Source organism: Siniperca chuatsi, linkage group LG20 (genome assembly GCF_020085105.1).
Source record: "Siniperca chuatsi isolate FFG_IHB_CAS linkage group LG20, ASM2008510v1, whole genome shotgun sequence".
NCBI classification, from domain to species: Eukaryota; Metazoa; Chordata; class Actinopteri; order Centrarchiformes; family Sinipercidae; genus Siniperca; species Siniperca chuatsi.
In genome coordinates, this window is record NC_058061.1 from 9,676,512 (window position 1) to 9,699,668 (window position 23,157).

The window sequence follows — 23,157 nt, forward strand, 5'->3', positions numbered from 1 at the left end:
CCAGTACTGTTGTGTTAGAGGGCAAAGTACTGTGCAGATTGTTCTGTGCAGTAACTCTAGACTGTGATTTCAGACTATGGAACTAAATAAACATCTATCTCACAATTTGCAGCTGTTGTCACAAACAAAAAACTGAGAAAATCAGTGTAAGATTTCCTGAATTTCACTCTTGATGTTATACTTTTTTCTGTAACTGTCACTTCCAAAGAGGTAAGGATGCAGCCAGAATGAGTGTGTTCTGCTGCAGACCCATATATGTTTATTTGGAATATTTAATTTCCCAATGCCAATTAGCTGTCACTTTATTAGCAGTCTCTTTTCCTGGAATACATGTGTTGAACAAATGACCAACCTGCCAGCTCACCTCTGCCCAGGAGAACAATGAAGTCAGTCATGCTGAACAATTGCTGACCCATGAGTTATGTTTCAGTGAATTAGATGAGCCAACAGGATAGCCGGGTGAATACTCACTCTTGACTGACTACAATCCCATATACAAGCTAAAGTACGAGCATGGCGAATAAATCAATCTATGATTTCTCTGCTGAGACCCTGGATGGACAGCTGGTTCCGCTCGGTAACTACAGGGGTAAGGTGCTTCTCATCATCAACGTTGCCACCTTCTGAGGGTCAACAATAGAGGAGGTAATATTCTGCAAGAGCACTGATTGATTACAGTCAGATCACATTATAACACAAAACCTGTGCAGTCATTTTTATTAAAGGCATTTGATTTTGTGTCCTGATTCCTTTCAGTACCACCGACTCAATGCACTGATGGAAATGTTTGGCGACCTCAACTTCACTGTCCTAGGATTCTCCTGCAACCAATTTGGTCTTCAGTCACCTGGTAGGTACACTGTAGCTCACGAAATGTGACAGAAATAACAGATTATTAAACTGGTAGTATACTTTACCAAGAGAAATATTGTACTCTTCATCAGTGGTGTCTACATTCGCTTAAGTACTTTACTTAAGAACAATTTGGAGGTACATGTACATTACTTGACTATTTCTATTTTATGCTACTATATTCTTCTACTCCATTATATTTCAGAGGGAAATATTGTACTTTTTGATCCACTAACTTTTATTTGACAGCCATATTTTACTTGTTTATTTTCAGATTAACATTTTACATTAAAAAAACATGTTTTTTGTAATGGAGCATTTTTATGTTAATGTATTGGTATTTAAAACTTCTTCTACCACTGACCTACATACATGCTTTGTTTGTCTAGTTGTGAATGAACACGACTTACGGTTTTCATTTGGCGTATGTTTTAAACACATTACTATGTCTTTTTACTTTTACTTTTTCAGAGGTGAATCATGAAACCCTCAATATTCTTAAGTACGTGAGACCTGGTGGGGGGTTTGTGCCAAAGTTTCCTGTTTTTGGCAAGGTTGAGGTGAATGGATTAAATGAAGAGCCTCTTTTCGCCTATCTAAAGGTAGTGTGTTTCACATAGGATTTGAATATATTAAATTAATGGATGAAATGTTTTTGTCATATAGTATATTTGTGCTGTCTGTGCTGCAGATGTTTTAGATACACTGTCATTTCACGTTCGCCATAGGAATCTTTGCCATTTGTGAACCCTGTTATTGGAGATATAAAGAAATTCTACTGGTCCCCAATCAAAGTCAATGACATTCGGTGGAATTTTGAGAAGTTCCTAATCAATGCAGATGGCATGCCCTTCAAAAGGTAAAGTTATAGACCATGACCTAAAGTTAGAATCCCAATAAGCCCTTAATTTGGTCAAGCACATGTGTAACTGTTATAGTGGCTCTAATGTTTTCCCTTTACTGCAGGTATGAACTTCATTGCCCCATTGAGAAAGTGGAGAAGGACATAGCAGAACTTCTCTGATGGATTTTCTTTCAATTTGTCACTGGTGGCAGATTGACGATCCCCCAGTAAATGCACCCATGCACCTGAGCTGGATCTGATGGGAAGAGGAACAGGCCTCAGGGCTTCAGTGCATTCACTCTGAGAACAAGTTCCCTTCAGCCACTGGAAGTTGGAGTTTCCATGTAAATGTCACATTTTTCTCTAATGTGATTATGTCTGCCACTCAAAAATAAATTTAAATGAATAAAACACTATAAAAAAAATGTTGTAGTAGTTGTGTTTGTTTTTGTTATCACTCCTGATATTACTATATTATTAAGAGGCTGAGTGGGTCACGCAGAAGTCTTTTACAGTCTCTTTTAATTTACAATAATAATATATTTCATATTTAGATGTTTAGTATGAATTGGAATTGGTCCTACGCCGACCCATACTTCCAACCATGCGCATGCGTACTTCTTAGTCTGTCAGACAGCAGCAGCCAGTAAACATGGCTGGTGTTGGTTTCCGACGGTGGGCCCAAACTCTTTCTAAAGGGAAAGGTTCTGGCATTTCAGCCCTTTTGTCGGGATGTAGGGCAGGTCAGTAGTGTTATAGCTTTTGATCATACTATCTGATTAATTTACCTTAAGATACGTTATAGGGTTTAAAGTTTAAAGCCTCAAATGGACATAACCTTGACTTGCTAACGTTAGCTTACGCTAGCTAAGCAGCTACCGCTATTCTAAATGAGGGTGAAGGCGGAATGAATAACATTGTTGTTTCTTCATTCTTATTCGCTTGCGAGCTTTATAACTTTGACTTGGTTTATTTACATATGCTATTGTTGGTGTTTCAGCCTCTGGTGTGTCAAAGGATACTGTACTTGGTCCATGTCCGAAGACCCCTGAGGAGAGAGCTGCTGCTGCAAAGAAGTACAACCTGAGGGTTGAGGACTATCAACCATATCCCGACAACGGCGAGGGGTGAGCTTTATTTTAAATAAGCCTGCCATTGATAGTAGTTTAAACTGTTCTTGTTTTCTCTGCAGTGTTAAGGCAGATGTTGAAAAGTAAAGTTCAGCTCATACATTGTTATCTTTACCAGATGCATCACCACTGAGTGAACCACAAGTAACAGTGTCATTACATATATGATTAACTATATGCCATCTTTGTGTTTTTGTAGCTATGGTGATTATCCAAAGCTACCAGAAAGATCTCAGCATGAGAGAGACCCCTGGTACCAGTGGGACCACCCTGACCTGAGGAGGAACTGGGGAGAGCCAGTAAGATACTGATGACTTTGTTTCCTGCTGTTGGAGTTATTTATTGTGATATCAGGTGCACATGTGCAGCCCATATATTGGCCAGGCTGATATCTGCTGTTATGAGCTTATCGCAGATATATCAGCAGGCGACAAGTAACAAGACGTAGCAGTACAGGGGCCAGTTCCACCAAATTTCCAACATAGTCTTCAGCATGAAATAATTTTCTTATTGCTCATTCTGACATGTTTCACTCATCAAGACAAACACCATACTTGCAACCCATGCATGAGCGTGCAAGAGCCCTGTAGGAATCCTAAATAAATCTGCAATTTCTGAACAACTGTCATTAGTAAAGTGTGATGCCGCTACCATTTGCGATGTAATCAGTGCTTGCAAATTGCTTTTGTGAAATGTGCTCCAGAAATGACAATATGTCATAATTTGGAAACAATGTCCCACACGTATATATCTTGGTATCAATAGTGTTTTTTTGTTTTTTTTTTAAGGCAGGATAAATTGAATATATCCTTATCAATAACTTTACTGATGTGGTTCGATTCCCACCTTCTCCTGTCCTGAACCCCGGGTTGCTCCCCAGCCACTGGGGATGCACAAGCCAGTGCAATTCCTAATTGCCGGTCCCAAGCCCCGATAAATGGGGAGGGTTGCATCAGGAAGGGCATCCAACGTAAAAAGCGTATGCCAAATCAAATATGCGGATCATCAGATCTCCATGTCGGGTTAGGCAGGGCCTGGTTTGCCAGTGGGATGGAAACAGATGATCTGCTGTGGCGACCCCTACGGGAGCAGCTGAAAGAAGAGGTTATATGTCAAGTCAAGTCAAATTTATTTATAAAGCACATTTAAAAACAACCCATGTTGACCAAAGCGCTGTAAAGACCAGAGCAGGTAGCTAAAATGACAAATAAAAGAAACATAAAAAGAAACACCAACATAAACATCAATGCACACATCTCAGGCATAAATCAATGCACACAGCTTATAGGCACAAATAAACAACTCATAGGCACCAGTCAAAACATCAGCCATGTCAGGAGGATTCAATGTAATGTATTAATAGTGTATTGCTACAGCAATTAAGAGACACAACACCTACATAATTTAGTATAATCTCTGAAGATTGTACATGCATAATTTTGTCTGGACTGTCTGGAAGCACCATTGCAGCTTTAGATTTTGACATTTCTGTAGATAATAACATAACATATTTCTGAAGTGTATTGTATCATTCCTCTGTATAGACACTATTGCTTTTGGATATGTAGAAAATATTCAGCATGATTGTACAGAGGTCCTGCTTCCTCCACCCAAGGCAGTGCCTCTGTACAATCACCAGCTCACATAGATAGACAAATAGTTATTACAATATGAGATTGTCCATGACCGTTAAATAGTGATTATTCTCTGTCTATTTTTAGATGCACTGGCATTTTGACATGTACATCAGGAACCGTGTGGATACATCTCCAAGCCCTGTGTCCTGGTCCACAATGTGCAAACAACTGTTTGGTTTCGTTGGGTTCATGCTGTTTATGTTCTACGTTGGGGAGAAATTGCCATCTTACCAACCTGTTGTAAGTACAGACCAATGCTAGGATTTATTTTTTGCACTACATACTATTTTCCGGGGAAGTGAAATGACATGGTCAATTAATCAATCATTTTAAAAGGGAGAGGATTCCTTGCTTTAGGTCAACACTCAATCTCTCATTAAATTATTTGTTTTTCTCTTCTTTATATTATCTAATCACCCCAATGTTTTCACCTGCCCCATCCACAGTATCAGATAACAGATACAGTAAAAAAACAACAACTCTGGAGATGATATGGTTTAAATATCTTTCATCTTCTCCTTTTCCTTTATATAAAACTGTGTTTTTCCCCTTTGTGCATATTGGCATGTTAACATTTTGAATTATATCATTTTACTTACTGCTTCAGAGTTATTCCTCACCAATTAGTCAGACAAGTCAAACAGGAAAGCAAATTAAGAAACTTTTACTCTGACATATACTGTAGATCATAACTGCTATTAAATTCATGTTCTGTATAAAGTATATACAGTAGTATTTACATTTCTAAAGGCGTATAGGGATTTGTGTAGTTATGCATACTAGAATGATAAACCATAACAGTGCTATGTCATGTTGTCGTATTTCTTGTCAGTTTGGGCTGACTGCTGGACCCATTATCCAAAACATATTTGACTGTGAAACAAAACATGTCTGTTAAATCAGTCAATTGAACATAGCATTGAAAAGTTCTGCTCAGTCTGGAGGATTACAAAGTTAACCAGAGATCTCTGAAAATGAGATTATACTCTGGGTACGTATTTGAGTATGTAAAACAAAATCTGAATACAAAGATTTATAAAAAATAAACTTTCAGAACATATTTACATTTACCATTTTAAAGTTATCTGGCTCACTTGTCAACTTACTTTGAGACAAACACCCAGGACAAGTGTCAAAGACAGCTAGATAACAAATTGTCCACCAAACTAATAGATCTATAAAACTGGTTTTCTTGTAATCTAGTATTTATTAACTAAACGTTGCTGTAAAGTGGTACTCAGCTTTACAATTGTTCGATCCCGAAGAGACCAGAAATGTACACTCATGAATACTTTTAATCATGTAGTTGCAATGTGAGCGCGTTTGAATATAAAGGAGTTATATGAAAAATAATATGTGAAAGTGTATGTTTAGTAATTTGAGTATTTTTTAATGTCACTTTTTAGTGTTGTGCCACCTGCAGATGAAATGCCTTTGACTGTATCCTGTATTAAATAACATGCACATTTTCAATAAAGCATTTGTCTTTCTTCCAGGCACCAAAACAGTATCCCTATAACGAGCTGTACCTGGAGAAAGGAGGAGATCCGGAAAAACAACCAGAGGAAGTCAAACATTATGAAATCTAATGACTAAAATCTGGTTCTACTTCTGTATATATATTTCTGTCAAGAATAAAGATGTTAACAATTACATTTTCACTGTGTTGCTCTTGTTTTGTGTATAGAAAGAATGTCTACCTGCCAAATAGGTTTGTTTTTTCAGAAATTAAAAGATTGAATTTAGACTTAAAAGTGAAAAGGAACACTTAAACTCCTGTATCTCTCGTTATGAATGCATTATACAGTATATTTTTGTTGTGTCAACGGGGACGTCGGGGTTACCTTAGGCCACAACCGAATGAGAAATGTCCGTGTCGGCTACCGTAGCATAGTGACAACACGGCAAAGCACTTTGGTCGGAATCTGCCTGCGGCTTAGCGGCTAGCTTGGCTAATAAGTAACTCCTCAGTTTGTTGTGGATGCGGACAGTCAGGCTGTGATATATACAGTTGACGTAAGTCACTTTCAAAACCGTATTTATTTTCTTTTGCTGGGCTTAAACGCGTTTGATATACAGTGCCTCGTTTCTGTTGAAATATGGTAACAAGGGTGGTGGGTGTTGGTTTGCTCGCTAGAGGCTCCGGTTATGCACTGGAACGGCCAGGCACTGTCGGCAAGGTGCAACGTTAACCTACAAAGCTAGCTCATGTGACTTATGTAGTGGCATGTATGAGAAATGATCTGATAACCTAAAACTATTCGAGTGATAGTAAGGGAATGGCTGTAATCAGATATTCTGTGTACAATGTTATTAACTATGCTAACTATAAGTGTGTGTGAAACATGTTTGGAGCCGTAAATGCGAAATGCTAACGTTAGCTAACTACATTTCAGGTTAGCTTACGTTAAATGAATTCCTGTAGTTAAGTGGCTTGGCGACAGTTTAACGTAGGTAATACCACCGATAACTACGTTAAATTCACTAAGATGTAGTTAACATAAGTTATAATGATTGTATAACAAACATTTTGTTACACAGGTGGAAGCTGGCGGTATGGGAGAACGCTTTGCTGAATTAACGTTAACTTAGCCAGCAATTTCAGGAAATAGTCGGAGTCTATCTGTCAGTAAGGGTGGCACCTCTTTATGTACAGTCAATGGGTGGCACCCTGTTTGAGCCATGTTAGAAAGTAGGGATATTTAAATTGTGAGTGCAGATTTGTACTTAATGATGTATTGTTAATCCACAAGATGTGTTATGCAAAGACATGTATTATATTTGATTTAGTGGAGTCGGTTCGTCTGTCCAGGACTTGAATCTTGTGACGTTAGAGGAATATGAGGCTGAAGGAGATCCAGAGGACTGCCCACCAGGCGTGGAGTCCTGCCGCACACCATCCTATCCACTTGGCCTTAGGAACATCAGCACAACAGCTTGATGCCTCTTTCAACACCACAGCTGCCCTAGAAATATTTGAGGTGGATTTTTCTGACCCATCTCTGGACATGCAGCTCAAGGGGTCATTACCCACCGCCAACAGGTAATTTTATAGAAGTGATACAAAAATAAGATACATTTTGTTTCCACATCAGCCATTTTAGAGAAAGGACTCAGCTTAGTCCTTTGACACAATACCTTGCTTACTGCTTTATTTTGGTACAGGATGGTACAGCAACTATCTCAGTTTTACCACTAGCCACATATGTCAACAGGCGCCAAAGTAGGGCCTGTATATATTTGGAAGCTCTAGTATTCTGGTCATAGTTTGGATTCATTTCTTATCCTGATAAAACAGAATATTTTTACGGGCTACTGCACCCCTTCAGATCTGCATGTTATAAAATTTTGTTTAAAGTTAGCATTGGAGAAAATATTTTTCTACAAGGAAACAAATGTTTGATTAATGTGAAGATTTGACCTTAAATAATTTTCTTGACACATAAACTCACTCTCAAAAATAAAATATGGTTGATTTTGGCTTAAAAGGCAAAGAGAGAGTTGAACATATAGCTTATGCAGAGCAGTATGCAGAGGACTGCTTAATGCTACAAATGATGGGCCATGAGTATGCTATTTGTAGCAAATAACTCATTTTACTTCTCATATTCCATAGGTTGCACAGTATCGTATGGGTGAATTTTGGAATGGGAGCAGATGGTACTGGAGGGAGACTGGTTGGTGGCAGTGAAAATGGCACAATAACTGTTTATAACCCAGAGGCCATAATGAGCTCCGGAGAAGATGCTGTAGTGGGACAGTCTAACAAACACACAGGACCCATTCACGCACTCGATTTCAACCCTTTTCAGGTAAATGTCTGCAGTCAAAAACTTATGTGTCCATAGAGACAGTTTACACAGAAGGACTTCTCTTTCCTGGTACTCTAGTACACATTATTAATCCTTCTCAATGTTTCCTCTCTCAGAGTAATCTCCTCGCATCAGGAGCAAATGATGCAGAGATATATATCTGGGATCTGAACAACTTTAGCAGTCCAATGACACCAGGAACAAAGACACAGGTGGGTTTGTGATTGAGAGATCATAGGTTTAATGAATTTCACACGTCTGATGTGATGGTTGAGTTGACTTCTTATTTTGATCCTGACTCATTTACAGTTTGCGTCAAAACACAAAATAGAAACCACAATCCCCAACAGGCAGCATTCTCCTTGTTTCTTTACCTTTGTAGTTTCATGTATGTGAGTTAGTAATAAAAGCCACAAGAAAGTTTTGTTTACGGTTTCCATTTCATATGTTGTGTGTGTAACTGCCCTTAGATAATAGAATTATTGCTGCTTTGTCACATGGAAATTTTCTGTATAAAATGATCGAGCCATTCATAAATTTCATTAAAACAATTAAACTTTTACTGAATATCTTGATCCTACATTGCTATCAGCAGCTTTCTTTAAAGGGTCTTTTAAATAGGTACCAACAGTGTTTGCATGGCACAGGCCTTTTAGTATTTTCATTTGAATATCAGGGATCTGTTTCTCTCAGACTTAGCTAGATTTGTTTTGACAATAACAGCCTTTGTCTCTTCTTTCAGCCCACTGAAGACATCACTGTTGTGTCCTGGAACAGGCAGGTTCAGCACATCCTGGCCTCTGCCACCCCCAGTGGGAAAGCAGTTGTGTGGGACCTGAGAAAGAACGAGCCAATCATCAAGATCAGTGACCACAGCAACAGGGTTGGTGGCTTTAATACAAAACACAGCAAGTCCAAGTCTAAATTTACCTTCCGCCAAATCACTACAAGTCTGTCTGTCATGAATCAATCGATAACGCTCATCTGCCACACTTCAGCAACATTTTCAGATGATTGAACATTGGCTCTGTATCAAACAGGCTGATTGTTGATTTTTTATGGTTGTCATCACTAAGCCATACCCTCTAACTTCTGTTTCTTGGCTTGAAATTAGATTACTAAAACGAACACATAAAAATGAATGATTATTGTATACAACATCATAGGTACTCACACTACTGAAAATTAGTAATTAATTATTAATTTTATATCGAAAAGTATTCACAATAATTGTGAATCTTGCTTAAAGAAATTTTGAGTAGAGCTGCTGTCGACTCTGCTTCTCTTATTTATACTTTTTTATATGTTTTGATAAATACTCAACTTTATTACTGATGTTGTTTCTTTAATACACCTTCACCTATGATAATGAAAAATACATTATTCACGCCTGCTGTCCAGTTTCAGTACAATCCAGCACACCTGCAGAGCAGACGCCCCACAGTACACTCTCGTAACGGCTTACATGTCAAGTCTCAGATTTTAGCTGTATGACTCAGGTTTTAGTGTCTTTGATCATCATCATCTATTTTGTGAAAACAGCAGATTTCCACACAGTGAATGAAATTAAAAGTGCGCGTCTTGGTCATAGTTCGGTAATGAAATCCTAGCGCACCACAGAGCATCTCTCTTGCCTGGCTCCTGACAGCCATGTCAACCAAATTGCAGATCACACTGGATGGTGTAGGTAGTAGTTTGGCCAACTTCACTAGCATTCAGCACCAGAGCTGAGGCCATAGGAACAGAAACGAGTCATGCTGCCCTCAGTTTCACCCCTCTCTATTTCCATTACTGTACGTTTTGTAAATAGGTTAGATTTAGAAACAAGACATGAACATTTATGGGGCAGCATTAATTTTGCGAATCTTTTTAAGGCTCCCATCCCTGTCAGGTTAAACACAAAGTTAAAATGATTGTTGTGTACGTTGTATCCTGTAGAAAATCCCTGTTATCATTCTAAGTTTCATCTGTTATGTGATTTCAGATGCACTGTTCAGGAATGCTCTGGCACCCTGATGTGGCCACTCAGTTGGTGTTGGCCTCTGAAGATGACCGACTGCCAGTCATCCAGATGTGGGACCTCCGTTTTGCCACATCACCCCTTAAAGTCCTTGAGAACCACACAAGGTGAGTCTTTGACAGTTTGTATGTCATGCTCATTTCTGTTTTTTAGTCATCTTGCAGAATATACTGTATGCACCTTCTGTTGGTATTGTATTACAGGGGAATTCTGTCCATATCCTGGAGCCAGGCTGACTCTGAGCTCCTACTGAGTAGTGCTAAAGACAACAGGATCCTCTGCTGGAACCCAAACACTGGAGAGGTATATCACATTAATTGCTGCTTGTTTGTTATCCCTGAATTACCTTGCCTCATTATTATTACTTGATTTCAATATCATGGATTCTCACGTCATTTCCTTAATTTTAGGTCATTTACGAGCTTCCAACAACAAACCAGTGGTGTTTTGATGTCCAGTGGTGCCCCAGGTATCCAGCCCTGCTTTCAGCTGCTTCATTTGATGGGAGAATCACTGTCTACTCTGTGATGGGAGGGAGCTTGAAGGCTCAGCAGCAAAGCACAGCTGATAAGGTAACAGTTGTTCTTATGTGATGTATTTAAACCCAACGGCTGTGTGCAGAGCTGCATTGTTTATCCAGAAGATGGTGCTGGTGTGAAGGGACTGACATCGACTAATGAATGTTTGTCATCTACACTTGTAGAATAAATATAACACTGAATTTGAAAGATAGTTAAATGGCTGCCTGGAATTTCAGAGGTTATTGCATGAAGTAGAGCTGTAATTAATGATTGTTTTCATCATTTATTAATTTTGCTGATTATTTTCTCAATTTAGCGATTCATTCTTTGGTCTATAAAATGCCAGAAAAATACTAGTATAAAAATAATCTATCACAGTTTCGCAACGCACAAGTCGACATATTTAAATGTCTTGTTTTGTCCGACCAACAGTCCAAAACCCAAAGATACTCAGTTTAATACCTAAGACTAAGAAAACCAGCAGATATTTACATTTGAGAAGCTAGAACCAGTGAATTTTTGCTTAATCAATCCAGATTAATTTTCTGTCCATCAACTAACTGACTGAATGTTTTAGCTCTACTGCAAAGAGTTGTGCCTCTTTTAACGTTTTGCATTTTATTTAACAGATATCCTCCTCATTTGATACAATGGATCCCTTTGGTACAGGGCAGGTGCTGCCTCCCCTGCAAGTTCCTCAGCCTGCCGTGCAGGACACCATTGTTTCCCCTCTGAAGAAGCCACCGAAGTGGGTGCGCAGGCCAGTGGGGGCTTCCTTTGGTGTAAGTGCAACATTAAAATATTTTATAAGCATGCCAATGGAGAAGGCATTGTTAAAGGGATAGTTTGGGTTATTTGAAGTGGGGCTGTATGAGGTACTTATCCATAGTCAGTGTACTACCTGCAGTAGATGGCGGTCAGCACGCCACCAGTTTGGAGAAGCAGAGAGTTGTACCAGCACAGAAGCTAAGCAATGTACTGCTGTGGACAGGATTGCTTTACCTTGCCATCAGGCAGGCATTTCCTTTGGAACTACATTTTCTCAACCGTCTGTAGAACTTCATATTATATCCATAAGCGCAACTTGGCCTCGCACTGTACAACACTGCCGGAGATCAGCTGTTTGGGTCAGACTTTCAGCGGTTTATGGAAGAGACAATGAATGAAAGAAAATTAAAATGAGTGACTATGACAGCGACGATGAAATGCCGTTCACTGGAGACAAGGGGATACTTTTTCAACCAGAGTATACAGAAGAAGAACTTTTGCAGAAGGACACAAAATGGGCTGAAAGAGAAAGAGAGAGGGGAAGCTTCTGGGGAAACTGGAGGCCAAGAAAGAGTACAAGCTACCTGGTAGTGCAGATGTGGGAACTGTAAGCCCATGCCCACGGACCAGAGAGCTACTGCTGCCACGAGTGGGACTTGGTTACAACACAACTTCAGGATGCCAGCGTGTCACAGACAGTCTGCGTCTTTTAAATCTTTAGAAAAGTGAAGTTTGATTTCATTTAGATCTTGCAACAGCACTTTCTGACCCAAACAGCTGATCTCTGGCAGCGTTATACAGTACACAACCAAGTTGCACTTATTCGTGGGAATACTAAAGTTTTACAGTTGAGAAAATGTAGTTCCAAAGGAAATGGCTGTCTGACAGCAAGGTAAAGCGCTGAAAATAATCAGAATATAGCGTACACTTGAACTGATTGTTTTCGGTGGGCCTTCTTTTAGGTGGCTAAAATACGTTTTGCTGCTGACCCTGTCCACAGCAGTACATTGCTTAGCTTCCGTGCCGCTACAACTCTCTGCTTCTCCAAACTGGTGGCGTGCTGACCGCCATCTACTGCAAGTAGTACACTGATTATGGATAAGTACCTCATACAGCCCCACTTCAAAAACCCAAACTTTCCTTTAAAATTTGCCAAATCTTTTCCTTTATGTGTGATCTGTTGTGTTTTTTCATTTATTTATTTTTTTTATTTTTTTATATATTTTTTTTCCAGTTTGGTGGAAAGCTGATAACCTTTGAGAATCCCAAACAGCCTCCAGTGCAGAGCCCCCAGCCCGTCCCCAGACAAGTATTTGTGAGTCAGGTTACCACGGAGACAGAGTTCCTCCAGCGCTCCAGGGAGCTGCAGGCGGCGCTGCAGTCGGGCTCCTTCAACAACTACTGCCAGGCGAAGATTCAGAACGCCAAGTCAGATGCTGAGCAGGACATATGGAAGTTCCTTCTGGTGGGCCCTCACGTCCTCTTGATATTGGGACATAACATTAAGTCTGTCGGTCAGTGTGTGGTTATTGTATTCTGAGCTAACTGACTTTCTCTGTTTATAGGTCAACTTTGAGGATGAAGCCCGTGTTAAATTCCTCAGACTTTTGGGTTTCAACAAAGATGAATTGGAGAAAAGGGTATTCTGCCTCTGATATATTACTGTAGCTATTAGCTGATATCAGTCATATATAAGCATGTACCTGTGAATCATATCCTGTGTCATCTGTGTGTTTGTGTTTATTCAGATTTCAAAATGTCTGGGGAAGAGTTTTCAGTACAATGGACATGGAGTAGATGCCAAAGATCTGGCAGAAAAGATGCAGCAACTCTCCACTGAGGTCAGCATGTCTGCACACAAAATTTTTGGTCATTGTTATTTGCATACCAAGTTTTGCAGCCCTTTTTGTTATTGTAAAATATTCTTTGTTGTATTTTCAGAGGTCTGATGAATCCGTTGATGCGAGAACTTCGGGTTCTGTTTCACCGGCAGACTTCTTTAGTCAAACCCCAAAGGACAACTCCAACTTCCAGATCCCCATGTCATGTGGTAAAATCCCTCATCTGCAAACACAATTAAATATGTGATTAAAACACAAATTATCTCTTTTTCTGTCATGATTGGAAATCTAACTACAATTTGTGTTGCTGGGTTAATGGCTAATGACCTATGTTCTTTTGAAGATACCGATGGTTTGATAAGCCAGGCGCTGCTGATTGGTAACTTTGAGGGAGCTGTGGACCTGTGTCTGAATGATGGTCGTTACGCTGAAGCCATCCTGTTGTCTATCAGTGGAGGAGAGGAGCTACTCAAGAAAACTCAGCAAAAATACCTAAGCAAGCAAAAGAGCAGCATTTCAATGGTAAGAGTATGTTTGATTCATTGTGGCGCAGTTGGCACAATGACTGAATATTTTAGCTGTAGGTTAAGTTAATTTAATTTGTTCCGAACTGTAGCTTATATCATCAGTGGTAACCCAGAACTGGAGAGACATAGTGCAAAGCTGTGAGTTGGACAATTGGAAGGAGGCTCTCGCTGCTCTGCTGACCTACGCTCACCCTGAAGATTTTGCCCGTCTGTGCGGTAAGTTGCTCACAAGTGTAGCAGCACATTGATCATGCTGCGACTTGCCTCACTTGCAGGAGAAGTGTACCATTTCATCAGTACTTGTTTTACTTGCTGAATAACTTTTCTGTCTGTACTCATCCCCCCCGCTCTCATTTCAGCATTCCCTCTGTCTTTAACATTGCTTCGTTCTGTTATTCTTCTTGGTAGATACCCTTGGAGGCCGGTTGGAGCATGAGGGGACAGAGAAGCGCTGCCTGCAGGCCTGTCTGTGTTACATCTGCTCTGGGAACATTGAGAAGCTAGTGGAGTGCTGGGCTTTGCATAGAGACAGCTCCTCCCCTCTTGGTCTGGAGGTATAATCTTTATCAGGTTTGGTCTAGGCTTTGCATGAATGAAATACTATTTTAACTACACTGTTGCACCACGCACGAGTATCAGCGCAAAAAATGTGTGATATATGTGTGGAGCCCTTTTTTTTGTGCTACTACATCCGAAAATGATCGAGTAGAATAATAACCTAGGAGAAACAGATTTTTTTTTTCATGGTAATTATTGATTTGTACTTTCCCACTCCTCTATGATGAATTAGAAATGGTTGCTTGTACTGACGTGCAAAACCGGTGTAGCAGTTTGAGAAGAACTTCCAAGATAATTTTGTTGGGCTGCACATGGAACGTGCCATTGTAGCCCAAAGGTAAGAGCACTGAGGAATATAGCAGTCAGAGTAAAATTTGTCTTTGTTTGTGTCTCTGTGTATTTTTCAGGATCTGGTTGAAAAAGTAATGATGCTGCGTAAGTCAATCGAACGCCTCCGCAACAGTGAGGTGGCAGTCCAGAGCCCCATTCTGGCCGAGAAGCTGACCTGCTATGCTGGCATACTGGCTGCAGAGGGCAGTCTGGCCATTGCCATGACCTACCTGCCTGAGAACTCAGACCAAGTAAGAGGCATAGCAGTAACCTCATTTCAAAACCCCAAATTCATAGTTTTGCTCCATTTGGATTGTAATAAATACCTTTGTGTGTTTGCACAATTTTGTCTCCCCAGCCTGCGATCACGATGCTGAGAGACAGGCTGTTCCACGCTCAGGGAGAGGCTGCCATTGGACAACAGCCTCCAAACTCCTTCAACAGAGTCAATGTGTCCACAGCCAAGCCCACTCCTGCTGCCCAGACTCCTGCACCAAAAGCACAAGTTATGGTATAAATCTATTAGCAATCGAAAGCATTAAATCGATGTGCCAAATCATAACAGAAGTTTTCTCAGGGCACTTTTCCTATAGAGCAGGTCTAAACCGTACTCTTTATAATATTATTAAGAGAGACCTAACAATTCCCACCATGAGCAAGCACTTGCCGACAGTGGCAAGGAAAAACGTCCCTTTTAAGAGGCAGAAACCTTGGACAGAACCAGACTCAGGGTGGGCAGCATCTGCCTCAATCTGTTGGATTTGGGGGGGTGGAGGGGTAGAGAGACAGCAGGAGGAAAGAGATCACACAGTAGCACAATGCAAGTTCCACATAGAGATGTAATGTAATGGTAGTGGTATTAATATTAATAAAAATAATAAGAGTAATAATAATGATAGCAATAATAATAACAAAAAGACTAATAATATTATTTGTAGTAGTGGTTGTCGAGAAGGAACATGGAGGCAGAAATACCTGCAAGAAGCGACAGAAGGAGAGAGACGAGAAAGCACAAAACTACGGGAGAGAGAAGATGTCGAGGTAGTAACTTGCATTAATGGGATAAGAATGTGTACAGATGGAGAGGGAGAGGAGCTCAGTGCATCGTGGGAAGTCTTCCGGCAGCATAACTAAGGGATGGCTCAGGGCTCACCTGAGCTAGCCTTAATCATCATGTTATTTGCGAGATTATCTTTCCTATGTAATTATGGATGTTTAACTTTTCTTTAAAAGATGGTGTTATTTTTTTCCCAACCTTAGAGTCAGTACCAGCCTTCCCAGATGGCTGCCCAACAGCAGCCTCCTATGCCGTCGGTTTTTACCCCACAAGCTGCTCCAACCAACACCGGGCCTGGTCTCCCACCTTCTTCTCATGTACTGCCGCCCAGTGCGACCCGCCCTGCCATGAGGCCTTCCTACCCCCAACATCCTGCTCCGGCTCCAGGTTTGACGCTGACTATTTATATTCTACTTTCAGGTGTTTCAGGCTGATTTTATTTGATGTGTAATGGTCCTTGTCCATTCCCAGGTTTCCTTCCTCATCAGCCATTCCAGCCTCAGCCTATGCCCATTGGCGGGCCCTCCGCCTTCCCTCCTCCAGGTCCCTCTATGCCAGCTGCTAACTTATCAGGACCTCCACTACAGCCTTCATCATCCACCCATGGAGGCATGCCCCCCATGCCCAGCCCCGGGGTGCCACCGTCAAGCTTCATGCCATCTACCTCTTTACCCTCAGGCCCGATGCCACCCACTTCCCAGCATGGAGCCCCAGTTCCCATGTACCCAGGGGGCCTCCACAACCACGGGCCTGCTTCCCCCATGTCATCTGGTCCCTATGCCCCTTTCGGATCAGGGTATCCACAGGGAGGACCCGGGGCTCCTGCTGTAAAGCCCTTCTCAGCACCTGCTGTTGCCCCTCCTCCTACAGGTAGGTGTCATGTTGGTCACTTTGTAGTAAAAAGATCAGAATTACATTCATTCCATTTGCTTTTTTCACATGTTTACTTAAGTATTTATAGATAGAGACAGATCTATACATAACAGATGTTAGTAGGAATCTGTTGCTTATGGTTATTGAATCCTGTTCAGCTGTCCACCACATTTGACTTGCAGGATACTTTCCCTGGCTGAATACCCAGTGTGACCACCAAGGTGACAGGGTTAGGGTTGGATATGGAATAAGAGTGCATTGAAATATACACTTGCGTGACCAGACAAACACCTGTACAATATAATACAGTGCAATACAATATCTCCACATTTAGTTCTATGTTTGTAGTAGATTGTATTCCATTGTACAGGGTTTCTTTATTTTTCTGGTCACTCAATGTATTGTTGGTGGTGTTTTGCTTGTGCTGCTGTATGCTGGAGGGAAATGTAGTGACTTTAGAGCTGATTTATTTGTATGTATGTTAGCTTAAAACACAGTAAACAAAACCAGTTTCCAGGCTTGTATCAAGATACTGTAGGTTTTATTTTGGGTTATACAGTGTCATCCCTTTTTAAAGAGAACATACACAGTCATACATTAATAGTGCAAATTAAGACTTAAGTAACACATTTTACAACATTTTCAACTGATAATACATGTTTGAGATCAAAAGGGTATATATGAGATACTTATAATTCAGCACTGGGATATTGTTACTGTTGAGTGATTATGAGGATGCTGCCTGAACATTTGGCCATATTTGCTGTTTTGTTTTTGCATAAACTGCTAAAATCTACGGCTTAATGACATGTTTTTGCCATGTAGACTAACCTTGGCTCAAAGAGATTGTCTTGTCTAGACAATCTTTGACTGCTTGAGTGTGACTACAGGAAAAAAATGCTGCTAGTTTCCTTCTAATTCTTTCTCTTCCTCTTCTAAATTTAGGACCTCAGGAAGGCTGGAATGACCCACCAGCAGTACGAGGTGGACCCAGGAAGAAGAAGGTAATTCCACATTTATCACTATCAAAAAAGCAATTTAGTCCAGTGCGTGCAATATTTCCTTTAAAATATGATGAATTAGAATAATATGCTTGCAAATCTGTGAGCAAACTTTGCTTCATTACGTGTTCCAGTCTTCAACTATTGCTGTAAGCACAGGTCAAATCAAACTTTAATAAATCAGCTTTCTTGCAAATGCAGTATTTTTTTTTCATTTTTTTTTTTTCAAGAAAAAAAATCTATCTAAGGTTCTTCTTACCCCGAAAAAAAACTAAAATATAGAACTAAACCAAATAGTTGCATCTACATTTCTGTCACAAGCTTTTGTGGAAACACTTTTACATTAGATGACATGATTGAAGACGGTGGTTCCCAACCTTTTTTCTCTGACGTGTTTTCATGCAAACAAGCTCTGATAAACCCGCTACCTGTTCAACACCAAAAAGCAGACAAGACAAAGTTAGCAACTAGCTAACTACGAGCAAACTAAAGTAGAACATCCAGTCAGCTTGTTGTAGAGTTCCTCTGTGTCCAACTGGCCAAAAAGTAAATAAATCAATAAACGTAGCTTCAATTATATATCAATACAGCTCCGTTTCAGTGTTTTATAACCTTCCTCTTGTGACTGGATGTGTCTTCTGTTGTGTGTACACAGGTCCCTGATAACTACACTCCACCAGCCCCCATCACTGCCCCTGTGATGGGATTCCCTGTGGAGGCCCCTCAGCCCCATGACCATGCCCAAGTCCCCCCTGGCGCCCCTCAGGAGCCCAGTGTGCAGGTCAGTGTGTGATAAGGGGCTGTTATCTGAATTCTCAACAGTAACGCACACAGCAAACATGTCAACACTTTGTGTTTGGGTCCTTGTTTTCCTCAGCTCCTCCAGCAGCTACCAGCAGAGAGGGTGGAGCAGAAAGAAATCCCCGCTGAACACATGGTCCTCAAATCCACCTTTGACAGCCTGGTGCAGCGCTGCCAGCTAGCAGCAAGAGACCCAGTAAGTCTCACTGTGTGTGTGTGTGTGTGTGTGTGTGTGTGGCTGCATCCACATTTTTGCTGTAATAAAGCTTGTATTGATTGAAGGGGAAAGTTTGAGTGTTATTGGTTATAAAATGACCACAAATGTTTCCTTTTCAGCAAACAAAAAGGAAACTTGATGATGCAGCCAAACGTTTGGGATACCTGTATGACAAGCTGAGAGAGCAGTCGGTAAGAAATTGCACACAAGGTTATCATCATGCTGTAAAGAAATTAGATAAAGAAAAACTGCAAAAAGATGTTTTTCAGTCGTGTGCTGAAGTTAAAAGTGCGGTACGCAGGATGTTTAGGTTAAAATGCTTCTACTATTCTAGATCACAAAAGTGTCACATTCTTTCTTATTGAGACCTTATTGATTAAACTACTGAGAGTATCTTCTGCTCAGTGCCCACATGCAGTGATGAATTAAAATTTAAAGGGTCAGTTCAACCAAATCACACAAAAAACACAGTAACCAAACACATTTTGGCATTTTTAGTAGAGGTGAAATAAAGAGCGCCTCCGCTAACATCAGAAGAAATCATTACATTTTTCTGAAATATTAGGCTTATTAAACTCCAGGGAAAACGGGCAGTAGCACACAGATAAGGCCACATATTTAATGAGTGAGGCGATTGTTTAAACCACCATCTAATAACATTGATAACAAGGTGAGATGCGTCAGAAACTGTCCGATTTAGCTCAGCAGGTGATTGATTGATCGTCACATTGTACTTTCGCTTTGCAGATATTAATCAGAGCAGCACATCTCAATGTCAGGGGAAAAAAGAAAACTTTCTGAGTTTTGGGAAAAGTAAAGACAAACAGCCCAGTCAGTTACTTCAGGTGCTGAAGTGTGAGAAAAGACTCACCGCTGCACTGCAGGTCAGACACCAGGCGGAAGTTAGTTTGTTAATCACCAGTTGGACACAACTCTGCTAACCAATTTCTTGGGGTAAATGACATTTGTAGTTTAATTCACCCCCTCTCTTCTAATAAAAACAAAACTGTAAAAAAAGATAAAAACCTTCAGAGTAGTGCTGAAAGGAAAAGTGCATTTACTAATGATAGAAAATGAATTGCTATTTCTAACTTTAAGAACACACACACAGCAGAGAGGTGCAGACCAGTGTGAGCTTCAATGCAAGTCCATCAAAATTAAAACGCGTCGCACAACTTTTCTCCAGCACACCATGCTGCTGTCTTGCCTTGATCAGAAAATTAATTACTAACAATTTGATAACCAGTTAATCATTTAAGTCATTTATTCAGCACATATGCAAAACATACTCTCAAGTTTTGGACTGTTAGTCAGACAAAACAAGCTATTTGAAGATGTCTCTTTAGGATCTGGGAACTTGTGATTTTTCTGACATTTTATAGAAAGATCAGGCGCCACATAGTAACGTGTACTATTGTTTCCTTGCCGGTCTCTTAGCTCACTCACAACATCCTGAACGGGCTCCATGAGATCAGCCGCTGTGTGGCGAGCCAAAACTACCAGCGGGGTCTGGAGGTCCACACCCAGGTGGTCAGCAGCAGCAACTTCAGCGAGATCTCCGCCTTCATGCCCATCCTCAAAGTGGTCATGACTATTGCCAACAAGCTGGCCGTCTAACACCCGGCAGACACCACCAACCAGACTTCAGTGTTATCATATTGTTATATATGTATTTATTTCTTTTTGACCCGATGATGTGCTTTGATAATAAGAATAATTACTGATGATATTGCAGATTGTGGTCTTCATCTCTCCATACATATTCCTTCCTAGAGGACTCGGCTGATTTGGGCAGTGAGGTGGATTTTTGTAGAGATTTGTCTTATGTTGCTGTGGTAATTTTACGATAAGATGAATGTATTCTGAAAGTTGTGATTCTGTGTAAATTCAACAGTTAACGAAATATACGAAGCAAGTGGTGCAAAGTTTGAGGCGGTGTTTGTACAAGTAGGTGCATTTTCATAGTCCACATTACGCTCAACACACATGCATATTTTTCCTCTCACTCCGGCAGTTGTTGAAAAAGTTCTGATTGAATACATGAAGTACTGCAACTGCAGCAACAAAACATCTGGGACAAGCAGCTCCTACATCTAAGATAGGGGGAAAATCGTGAGAATAAAATTTGGGTTGCACTTACTATCTATACTGTCGGTGTAGTTTGTTCGAGGGAGAAACAGACTGATACTCATTTTCTTTTTACTGAGCGTGTTTCATTCAACTACAAGCATCAAGATCATTTGAAAACACTGTAAATAAATACTGATTGTTCTCTTCACCTGCTGTAACAGATTGTGTTCAGTTGATTGTGCCATGAGGGGTATTTTGGGCCAAAGCACTGCAGAAGAATGCCACAAAGTGATTGTCAATTTACTGTTTATTCTTTCTCTCCCCCCCCCCCCTAATTTTGTGTTAATTTAGCCCTGTTAGCGCTGATATTCCCTGTTCAGCTCACATGAATGACTGAATCTTTTTTCTTTTAACTCTCAGACTTGCATCAGTGTGCATGTTAACTCCTTCACTCACTGCTGAGTTCACATGGCAGCTCATAAACAAAAATTACATTAATTTATGTTGAACTGCGAAAGAATCCTCCATGTTAGCCACTCCCTCAGTTACCCAGGCTACATCTTATCCTTTTGTAACTCCGAATTATTTTTTTCTTTTTAAATCAAGAGTTGTTTTAGATTAGATCATACAATGATACCAACTTAAATGAAATGACAATGAAAACATGCTATTCTGAGGTTTGTAGCTGGACATAAAGCTGGATAGTCTGGTGTATCATGGCAGCAGAAGGCAGTAAAAAGTACCTCTGTGCTCATTTTGGTTGCACAGACATTTATACAATCCATGTTGCTTACTTTACTCATTGTGGTATCTTTTTTCAAATAAAATTTCACTTCAACGGTTTTGAGACTTGATTAATTTATTCAAAGGTATTAATTGACTCATAGATTTTTCACATGTTTTAGTACTACCAAATTCTGGTACTACCTTCTGATAAGGCACCAAGTTGTAACTAATGGTTAAGAAATCATTTATTAATGCTTTATAGATGCGTTATTAGTGACTTATTAGAAAGTGAGAAGACCATGAACCTTTGATAAAGTATTTCTGGTGAATTAAAGACCTAGCTAAAATGACAAATCAAGTGTTATGTTGGAGAAGGATTAACACCAGTCACATGTATTTTTCGCAATTTGACAGCTTAATCCTTCGACTAATTAATGGCTTATAACTTATAAAGCATTAGTAAATGATTAATTAGTAAAGCCCAATTTAAAAAAAAAAAAAGCTTTATAAATGCTGCATCTATGGACACTTTGAAAAAACTCCTAAGAACCTAAATGTTCACCAAGGCCTATGGACTTAGTTAATTCTGTTAACCCTGGCCAAAATGTTACTATTATTTTTTCTGTTCTTGTGTTTTTGTTTTGTCTGCCTCCATATGTGTAAAGTGTCCTTGGGTCCCCTGAAAGGCGCTATAAAAATGCAAGCTATTATTATCATTATTATTATTATTATTAAAAGGTGCCTCATTAGAAACGGGTACCAGATTTCACATTTAGGCAAATGTAGTTTTGGTACATTTCACACGATGAATTCACAATTGGTTTTCAGTAATTCACATGGTTTTATTTATGTGGCTACAGTAATTTCTTCTTTTTTGTATGTGATAATTTTCAGATATTTAGATCTAATTCAATAAGCAGACATTTTGAAATGTCTTGAACCCCATTACCAGTTACAAAAAGTGCACATTTATTTGTATTTATACATTTTATGCTATTTTCAAACTCCTACTCCATCATAATGCTTCATGTATAAAGTATAAAGAGCAGAGGCATATTGATATGTGTAAGATGGGATGGTATGTGAATTTACAGTAAAAAAACAGATGGCCAGCGATTGGCCATTATCTTCAGAGGGTCCCACCTATAGAGGGTCCCACCTATAGAGTATATAAAGCAGGTGTCATAAACACATACATTTATCTGACAGTTCTAGTCAGATTCTACATACAAAACATATGATGAACAAAAAACGAATCACTGTTTTGGATTAAACAACCCAACAGTATATTAAGTAGTTAACATTTTTGACTAGTTACATTAAAATGCAGCAACACATTAATGCATCAAAAAGTATAATCCAATATTTATTATAAAACTCTGCAAGGGGACATTGAGTATTTAACTTTTGGTGTTTTATTTTGCTTCTTTACTTTAGTGACATTTTGAACATAGGACATTTTCACATTATGTTATTGCTGCTTTTGTGTCCTATTCTAGGCAGTTTCCATTTTGAACAGTAGATGGCTCTGTTTAACATCATGCATTTGCTTTATCTTTTCAGTGGCGCTGT

The 23,157-nt window shown here is 39.8% G+C and overlaps 3 protein-coding genes across 4 annotated transcripts; all 3 read left to right on the forward strand.

Moving 5' to 3' along the window:
• Positions 1–361: 361 nt before the first annotated feature.
• On the forward strand, positions 362–2,121 carry gpx9 (glutathione peroxidase 9). Its single transcript, XM_044178052.1, has 5 exons — positions 362–645; positions 757–850; positions 1,324–1,454; positions 1,581–1,711; positions 1,819–2,121. Exons 1-5 carry the CDS (start codon positions 514–516, stop codon positions 1,874–1,876), a joined length of 546 nt encoding a protein of 181 aa, XP_044033987.1. The 5' UTR covers positions 362–513; the 3' UTR covers positions 1,877–2,121.
• Positions 2,122–2,287: 166 nt separating this feature from the next.
• ndufb8 (NADH:ubiquinone oxidoreductase subunit B8) lies at positions 2,288–6,118 on the forward strand. Its single transcript, XM_044178055.1, has 5 exons — positions 2,288–2,439; positions 2,697–2,823; positions 3,026–3,125; positions 4,548–4,703; positions 5,960–6,118. The coding sequence occupies exons 1-5, from the start codon at positions 2,349–2,351 to the stop codon at positions 6,050–6,052; spliced, it is 567 nt and encodes a 188-aa protein (XP_044033990.1). The 5' UTR covers positions 2,288–2,348; the 3' UTR covers positions 6,053–6,118.
• A 205-nt stretch (positions 6,119–6,323) lies between these two features.
• sec31b (SEC31 homolog B, COPII coat complex component) lies at positions 6,324–21,701 on the forward strand. Of its 2 annotated transcripts, XM_044178053.1 has the most exons (26): positions 6,324–6,479; positions 7,254–7,506; positions 8,080–8,275; positions 8,392–8,487; positions 9,018–9,158; positions 10,260–10,402; positions 10,499–10,598; positions 10,706–10,867; positions 11,446–11,598; positions 12,819–13,049; positions 13,150–13,224; positions 13,333–13,425; positions 13,526–13,634; positions 13,769–13,947; positions 14,042–14,168; positions 14,361–14,506; positions 14,918–15,091; positions 15,199–15,351; positions 16,101–16,284; positions 16,369–16,767; positions 16,953–16,991; positions 17,716–17,774; positions 18,427–18,552; positions 18,649–18,768; positions 18,909–18,980; positions 20,227–21,701. In XM_044178053.1, exons 2-26 carry the CDS (start codon positions 7,304–7,306, stop codon positions 20,404–20,406), a joined length of 3,660 nt encoding a protein of 1,219 aa, XP_044033988.1. In that variant the 5' UTR covers positions 6,324–6,479; positions 7,254–7,303; the 3' UTR covers positions 20,407–21,701. The 2 variants fall into 2 exon arrangements, with proteins under 2 accessions (XP_044033988.1, XP_044033989.1); XM_044178054.1 differs by lacking the exon at positions 16,953–16,991.
• Positions 21,702–23,157: the final 1,456 nt, after the last annotated feature.